The 9,204-nt window shown below is 41.4% G+C and overlaps 1 protein-coding gene across 1 annotated transcript in view; it reads right to left on the bottom strand.

The window, feature by feature from the left end:
* Positions 1 to 549, bottom strand: part of RP1L1 (retinitis pigmentosa 1-like 1) — a 27,740-nt gene extending 27,191 nt beyond the window's left edge. Inside the window, 1 exon segment of the mRNA XM_010186732.1 lies at positions 1 to 549. Coding sequence (XP_010185034.1) covers positions 1 to 549 — 549 coding nt within the window.
* Between the last annotated feature and the right edge of the window lie 8,655 nt (positions 550 to 9,204).

Here is a 9,204-nt window from a genome sequence, read left to right as displayed (position 1 = left end):
CCTGCGGTTCAAGATGATTGAGCGACGAAAACTGCTTTCTCCATTCTTAACCAGAGTGATTTTCTTGGGTATTCGGGGGCCATGCTGAGTGAAAGGTGTGGAATAATCTTCAAGCCTGCCCTCCTGAGTTGCCCTTCTCAAGGTACTGGAGGGACGACCATTTCGTGGAGGGCCTGGCCTGTGTCCCCCAGAAGGAATCCTAATAGGCTTGACATATTTCTTGTCAGAGCAAAGGTAGCATCCTCCATCCTCCAGCTGGTCAAGCTCACTTATGCAATGTATTCCTCGTGGGGTGGTGATGGTCCGTACCCCAAAAGGCAGTGGAACCCGATGAGAAAGGTCATCCATGAGCGCATTGAAGCTCTTGAAGCTCCGCTGGTTGATGGCCATCTTGACTCCTGCAAACTGAGGATCTCCGCTCTTGAAGAAGGTTATTTTTTTGGCTGGCGGTACCTTGGTGACAGCGCTTGTCCGAGCCACGGGGGGAAGGGGCTGGTCATAGTTGTAGGAGCCAGTGGTCGACAGGTAGTCAGCAGGCACCTGAGTCATCCCTCTTGTTTAAAGGTAACTACAAGAGAAGGAAAAATAAAGTAGGGTTTGTTTGAATCATGCAGAATCAGTGACTGACTAGCAGGGAAACAAAGTTTGTTTTCCTCACAAGAGTTTTACCATCTCTGCTAGATCAAGAGCAGACCTTGTCCCATGGAGTTACCAACTCACTGGCTTGGGTAGACATGAGGAAACACAGCAGGAAGAGTAGCCGTAACCCTGATCCTCACAGTTAAACTATCCTTGTTCTGTAGATGCCAATGAGAATTCAGTCAGTGTTAGGCGCCCCTGAGGCACAAAAGGCATGAGTCAGACCCCAAGCAAAACCCACAGAAATTGATATTTTTGTATTCGTGTTCTTTTGAGTTTTGTGTCTTCCTTGCTTATATTTTTGAGGTTTCCTCTGAAACTATCAGAGCCAGTGATTACTTTGGTTTTATTTTTACAACCAGAGAGCTGAGTTTCTCATGTAACCCTTTAACCCTGTGAGCTGGCGCATAACGAAAAACAAAACAGAACTGAATTTGTTCGTGTAGTGATTGCACACTGTAGTACACAGCCACTCCTGAGAGTACTAAGGAGGAGAGAAGCCTGGTTTCTCTACTATACATCTTTCTATAGATACATACCAGAGGAGTCTCAATGCACATTTTTGTACTTACACTGAAATACTTCTCTGCCAAAATCCATGGCAGTTACACAAACAAATACGGTAAGAAATATTGCAAGACCTCAAATAGAGCTACAAAAGTTGGTTCAGCTAAACAGTGGGAAAATCTGAATTGATTTGAGGTAAGCACAGGTGTGGGGAGACCTCCAATTTGTGTCGAGGTGCCTGGTCTTCTTAAGTTTTAAAGCTAAGTTGAGTTTGTTGTTTAAGTCTGGATGTTGAAACTCATCTTTTGGAACACAGGGGTTTTTAAAGTTTTTTCCATGATGGAGACAAATGGAAAAGAGACTGGACCCTACTATTTCTTGCTTGCTCTTATCAAATGCACTGTCTTGGAAGTCAATCACTAAAAAATTCAGAGCCCACATGGAAAGAAACTACTATGCCATAAAAGTAGATGCTGTAATTTTGACATGATAAAAAGAGAAAACATAACACATTTTACAACTGCTAAAATCCTGGCTGTAATGAGTATGATAAATGTCTGTTTCATGAATATGATTCCACAGTTCAAGATGAGTTAATTGCTCAGACTTAAATAGAGACTCTCAAATGGCATTTAGAGGCATCATCTTCTGATCCGAAGTTACTGCTCCCATTATTTCTGAGCAAACCATTTGATTTTTCAGAAAAGAATGCAGTAGCTTGTCTTGTAGGTGGTTCTGGCTACAAGCACCTACATCCAATTTCCTTTCCAAATTACGTTCTTAGTTGATAGCAGTTTATTATGGCAACTTCAAAGAAAAACCTCTTGCAAGAATGAGTTAGAAAGCAATAAATGTATTTTTAATGACATGTTTCCTTCAGTGTGTTCCTTGTAGCACTTTCTGCAGGAGCAGATTAAAGTTCTAGTTTCAAGAAAATAGTTGTTCTACTCTCAAATTACTCTTTGGAGGATTAGTTCTGTGACCACTGTAATTAAGGGAAATTTTGCCATTGATTTGCAGAGTTGCAGCATTCAAGAAGCTGTAAATGCTGATTTTCTCTGGATTTTAGAACAAACCCTTTATTTTCTTCCTATGCTACTCTCAAGTGAAATATTTTTACACTTTTTACTACAGTAAACTCACTCCTGCAATAAATGTAAGTTTATCCTGGGCTAGGTGAGAAAAGACACTAGGCATTTGAAAGATTATCTTTTTTGACAAATCTCTGCTTTTTTATATCCATGCACACTGACAAAGATTTCAGTATGATTTATTCTTTCCACGCACATATTTCGCCAAGCAATTATTCACTTATTTAGTTTCCAGTTAAAGGTCAATCCATCACTCTATCTTCCAGGAAAAAAAAAATCTCATTTATTAACAGCTTTCCAAAAGGTGGCTCTAACTTTTTCTCCATGAGTCTCACGTTAGAACTTTCAGACATAGGCAGCATAATTTCCAAACAAACCCATTATTCACACAAATCTCAGTCCCTGACCCAACGATGGTCCACAACATGCTGGCTGCACCCCCAGAAATCCAAGTGCTTCCCAAGGATTTATTCTACTTCTTTGAAGCTGCTGAATCATATTGAAAGAAGTATAAAATTTAAAATATAAGACAAATCATAATATACTTTCTCAACACTAATTTTCTTCAGGAATAATTTCACAAGACCATTGAGGGGTCACCAGTGTTAAGGAACATTATCCCTTAAGTTTTGGGTGTCAGAGTTGGTTACCCACCCAAGCCTAGACAGTCTGTCAGACCTGCTCTTATGAAGCCATATATAACGTGAAGGAAAAGCCTTATTAAAAAACCTTGCATGAAATACAAATAACTCTCCTAGGGAGAAGTTCTGTATTACACATTTGAAGTTTCAGAACAGGAAGAGGACTCTACAGTGTATTTGGCAAGGCAACAAGAACGGTCATCTTGCCCAAATGCATCTTATTAGATACATAACAGAGGAGTCTCAATGCATATTTTTGTACTTACATTGAAATACTTCATGCCTCTTGCTCAGGATGACTTTTTCTTATAGAATATCCAAGAGATTAAAAACAAATCAGCCAAATAATAATAAAAAAACCCCCAACACAGCCAACCAACAACGTCCAGGTTCTAATACACTGGACAACACAGGGAAAAGCGTTAGCAGGTTACGTGCTGTCAATCAACCTGTCCTCAAAATGACTGATCACAGCTTGGAGGGTTAATCAGGACTGTGTTGCTAAGGATAGAAAGAAAAGCTACATAAGCTGCTGGAGAATGATCGCAAATCCACAGGGGCTTTAGGCACAATTTGCCCAATCCTTCTCCTGCTTGCGCCCACGTAACTCAGGTATAAATCTGACTCAGTGACACTCTTCTCAAATCATACCAGTATAAATGCGAATGCAGTCAAGGCCAAAAAGGTAACATCTTCCTCTTGCCTGCAGGGATCTGGACAATTTCCTTGAGCCATCCCATTCATCAACCCATCAACCATGCTTTGGAATCAGTTTTAACTTTTGGGTAACTCCAGGGAAATCAACAGAACCAGTGCAAAGATGGTGGTAGCTCTTGAGGATTTGTGTATATGTTTGCTATTTCTCAGCTGGTTGGTAGTCATTTACTTGAGACATAGATGGCTTAGATTCATAACCATTTTTCAGTGAAATGTTACCTTAGCAGGAAAGTCTGGTGAGTTGTAATCCAAATATTTTCAAGTTCATGGCAGATGTCAAAGTTAGATTCTCAGACAAATACTCAACAGCTGGATTTGGGCATGAAATAAGGATAGAGAAGCAACCTGTAAATGATAAATGATGGGAAATTACTTGTTCTTTCCTAATTCATCTATGAGAGCCTTCCTGCTTTCTCTCACACTTCCTCTTTGCCAAGAAAACACACGCACACATAACAATAAAAATCAGTCACTTGGATTCAAGTACAAAATCAGCGGCAAACCCCACTTTTCTATGGACTGGAATTCCTACTTTCTAGCAATATTCGCTCATTACTTACAGAACCATTGTACCTGTGCACCACTGTGCTTACAGCACTAAGCAGCTTCTTCTGCAGTAAGCGATTACTTGCAAAGAGACCAGAGTCATACAGGGCATATATTGGAAGGGCAGAGATTTGGGGATCCTGCAAGAATAGGTTCAGCAAATTTTACATCTCAGATCCTCAACGTGAATGTTACAAGTGTAAGTTTAGTGTTCAAACTCCTACCTGGTCCTTCCTATAGCACATTGATTTTCCACCTGTGGACAACACAGCTTTCAGGGTCCAGAGGTAACTCCTGTGGGATCCTTCATCCAGAAGAACAAAATGAGCTCTCTGTGGGCTTGCATCTACTATAAGGGGTCAGCAGCTCCACTGGAAAATACTTCAAGACCAGGTTGATCCGGTGGGAGGTGTCCCTGCCCATGGCAGGGGTTTGAACTGGGGGAGATTTAAGATCACTTTCAACACAAAACCATTCTATGATTCAATGATAATTTGTAGAAACCCATTCATGGGAAAGACTGAAGCCCTTGTGGAGCCCATTTTGTTCAATCAGGACTGTGCCAGGCAGGCTGGCCCCTCTTTTTCAGTTTCCTATCACTGTTCAAAATGACACCTCAGAAAGACTAAACCATAGCAGACAGGCAAATCACACACTTCTAAACTCCATCAAACTTCTGTTATCAAAATTCATACAGGGGCAGCTCTGTGACCATGTGGTTGGGCAATCAAAATGTCCTAGGACTCCCAGAACATCCATAGCAAGTCTCTTCACATCAGCCTTCACCTTCTGTTCTCTCACACTAGACTTTTAATATCTGAGGTTTCTCTTCTACAATACGAGTAATAATAGCTTCCATTTTTAGTAATTTCTTTCAGATAGAATAAAAATTTACAGGTCACTGTTAACATGTGGAATGGGCTGGTTGAAAAATCCAGGTGTGCATTCTAGGGAAATCACGAACAAGATTATTCCATCTGAAATTTTTTCCCAGAAAAGGTGGGAGTTTCTGGCAAGAAAGATGAACCAGCATTTTGTAAACTAATCATGCTTCCCCAAAAAGGCTCATTTCAATTTGTTCTGTGCCCTCTTAGAGACAGAAAAAATATACATTAAGTGTCAAAGCAATCTTATTAACAAGGAGTATTTATGGTCTGACCAAGCCAAAGTATTGTATGGAAAATAACAAAGATGAGATTTTCTATTTATAAAAAAAATAGAAGCATTTCCATTGTTTGGAAAAGAGGTTTCTGATAGCTGTCATTCTCATTCTATTCCATGGCTTAAATCACTGTGCTTTTCTTCACTCAGATTCTCACTAGAGTTGGTGCTAAATAAAAGCAAAACTTGGTAGAACACTGCGTTAGTAGTTGCACCCATTGCGACCATCCCTTGAACCACACCGCTGGACCAGTAAGCAAGAAGGCATGCTGGAGATGCAAGTTTCTCTCTTCTGTGCTAAAAACAACCTGGATTTGATGATGCCTAGATCTTATACTGTTTTCCTTAACCATTTTCAGATAGGATCATGGGCACATCCATCTAGGAGGGTTTGGACTCATTGCGCTTAAGGTCATCTATTTATTTTCCTTCTCTTCTGGGATTCAGGTGCGAATTTACTGTATGGATATCTCCTCTATTAAGCTCTACTGTGTCCATGTCCTATTCCTTAAGGGTAAGGGTAGTCAGGCTCCTGAGCAGAAACAAGTACAATGTTAGATTCTCTCAAGCTCCTTTCTTGGAGTATGCACTTTCCCAAACCCTTATATTGGTGTTTGTGCCTATGATCTGGATGGAATCCCACCCAAAATAACACTATAACAGACAGGTTGTTCTTGTCAGGGCCCTAGGGCTGGGATGACAGGGGAAAGGCAGCACTTGGCCAAAATCCTTATTAACAGATGGTGACAGAGGGCACCTTCAGAAAGTTCCTCAGTAACACCAAACTGATGTGCTGTAGGGCAGGACTGTCATTCGGAAGGACGTTGAAAAGCTGGAGAAATTAGCTAACAGGACCCTCAGGAGGAGAAAACACCAACCATGTGTCAGAGACAGAAAAACCGCATGCAAAAATGCAAACTCACCATTCACATACTGCAGTGTATTAGCAAGAGTGTCCTAAGCAGTCCAAGAGAAGTCATAACTCCCTTCTGCTTGGCTCTTTTGAGAGCACATCTGTTCACTTTGTCCAGGTTCACACTTCACAGTACAAAAAAGATACTGGCATACTGGAGTGAGTCCAACAAAGACCACCAAGACGGCAGGGCAAAATAGAAGTGCATGATGTGCAGGGGGAGGACAAATGCACTAGCATTGCTGAACCTGGAGAAAAGACTTGGAAGCATTCATATCATTGTCTGTAAGTACCTAGGACATGATATAGGTATGGTATATAGAGAGCCAGACTCTTCCTAGAAGTGCATAGTAAAGCGCTAAGATGTGGCAGACACAAGTGGCCGCATGCAAAATGCGATTTAGGTATTAAAAAAAAATTCTTCATGACTGTGATCAAAGACAGGGACCCAAGAGGTGGAGGAACAGCCAACTCTGGAGATATTCAAAACTTAGCTGAGCACCCTGATCTATTGGACCTGTCTGTGGGTGTGTGGTTGGACCAGAGAACCTCCAAAGTCCCTTCCAATCTAGTTTATTCTGTGATTTTCAAGGGTAAGGCAGCTTCTCCAAAGGTTGTCTGCACGCTTTTGGCTCAGGTTCATATGAAAATTAAGACCCAGCTAAGTGTCTGTTTAATGTGATCCATCCTTTGTAGCAAACTAAACTGTTCCATAATCGGAGATGTTTTACCCAACCTCTCTTTAACATTGTTAGCTCTTCCCTTTTGTGATTACTGGATTTTCTTCTAAGAAAATTAAATATTAATTTATAAATGTGAGGAAGATCTTAGTAGATATGATTTTTTGTTGTTGTCCTGGGGTTTAGGGCGGCTTCGATGGGGGTTTTGTTTGTGGTGTTTTTTTGTGTGGGTTTTTTTTTTTTTTTAAAAGAATGTACTGGTTTTTCTTCATTTGGGTCCACATCAGTTTGAAACAAGTCAATCTTCAAAGCACAGTATCCCAAGTTGTATTTCTAGCTATTTCAATGTGGAGGATTACATTGCACTTAACCTAGGTAATCAAGAAGCCCAGCTTTCTGGAAGATAAGAATTAGTCTTAGGAATGAGATTCACCTACAGCAAATCTCCCTGCTATTCTAGATGCATTATCTAATTAGGTTTTCAGCCATCAACCACTGGTGCGAAGAAAGAAAAGCCTCTGAATTTGCTAATAAATAGGGTTTTTTCAATGTTCTTTGCTTTTGAAAGAATTTATTCTAAAGACAATGTCTCTACAGTTGATACATCAGTCTTCATGGACTTAAATTAAGAACCTGAGATAAAATACAGTTGAGAAATGTTACTTCTATGCCAAAAGTCACCCCCACCATGCAAATAACGTGCAATAATGAAGTTGAAGACCAAAGCTTGTGGTACCAGTAGCAGTTCAGAAAACAGAGACTGAGCCGTGAAGTCCTGGTTACAGGATTGGGACCCCAGAGCAGGCTAAGGTTGAGTCCTCAGCTCTACACTGAGACTTTGTTCAAACTCCCGAGTTGTGAGATTTGCTGTCTGCTTAGGAGGAAGTACAAGAATAGTTGTACATGAGTACAACATAAGATGATGGACGACACACAGAGCATTTATTATGTTCTCCTGATGAGCAGAGAGACAGGGACATGGTTGCATCTGTTTGTTGTTCCTTCCCCTGCGTATCCTGTTGTCTCCCATCAGTTCTCCAAGATCCTCAATACAATCACACTGTAATAGCTCCTCTAGGATCCTGCAATCACAGCCCACTGTGAAATTAAAGCATTCTTCCACCGAAAAGAACAGAGAATCACAGAATGTTAGGAGTTGGAAGGGACCTCAAAAGATCATCCAGTCCAACCTCCCTGCCAGAGCAAGATCACCCGGAGCAGGTCACACAGGAACAGGCAGGTTTTGAATGTCGCCAGAGAAGGAGACTCCACAACCTCTCTGGGCAGCCTGAGCCATGCTCTGGCACCCTCACACTGACAAACTTTGTCATTCTCTTCAACTTAAACCTCCTATGCTCCAGCTTGCTCCCATTGCCCCTTGTCCTGTCATTGGACATCACAGAACAGACCCTGGCTCCTTCCTCCTGACACTCAACCTTTACAAATTTATAAACATGAATGAGTTCTTTAATGAGGTCATTAATGAGAAGACCTAACAGAGGATTGGTTTTTCCTTTGCTAAAGAAATGTAGAATTTGCCTTTCCTAAGTTGAAAACGAAGGCTTAAGAAATCAGAGGCAGAGGTGCTTTGAAGTTTTATGTCCAAGCAATCTGCAAGTTTGTGCCAGGAATCCCATAAACAGATGTGCTGTTCATTGCATCAGCTGGAGGTGACAGCATGGCAAGATCAGAGCAGCTTGCTAAGTTTTGGGCCAGAAATCTAGAATTTACACAACTGACTACATGAAAGGAACAACATCACAAGAACATGTATGTATCACAGGGATTAAATATGGGTTGGGCTGAGTATCAGCAGACCCTTCGTCTTCTCATGAAGACTGTCTGTAGTGCACGCCCCTTGATTATGTGATGACAGCCACACAAGGTGGGTCCTCCACCTCCAAGGTGTTCCCATCTCCAAGGAGGTTATAGAAGCTCAAGCGCAGAAGAAGTTTTATAGACAACCAGTTGACATTTCTTAGGCTGGTTAGCTCACACACACCTACTCCTCTTAACAACCCAAGCTTAGCTTCCTCGTCTTCCTGTCTGTAAAGGGGGATGAAGAAAGAGGTTGAGCAAAGCTGATTATGTGAGCATCCAGGAAAGCATACCTGCTGATCAGAGTGATCAGTTGGAGAACTAGGAATATGCACAAAAACAAGGACCTGAGGCAAGGCATGCCCAAAATGTAGCACCTGGGAACCAATTACTGAACCAACAAAGTCACCACAAGCTTTGACAAGGTTTTGATCTGCAGCTGGATCTGGACTTGGCAGCTAGAGAAGAAACTTGCAGTAGGTTCCAACAAC

Source organism: Mesitornis unicolor, unplaced genomic scaffold (assembly GCF_000695765.1).
Source record: "Mesitornis unicolor isolate BGI_N332 unplaced genomic scaffold, ASM69576v1 scaffold1666, whole genome shotgun sequence".
Classification (NCBI taxonomy): domain Eukaryota; kingdom Metazoa; phylum Chordata; class Aves; order Mesitornithiformes; family Mesitornithidae; genus Mesitornis; species Mesitornis unicolor.
The sequence above is the reverse complement of the archived record's forward strand: the minus strand, read 5'-3'. Positions and strand labels throughout refer to the sequence as shown.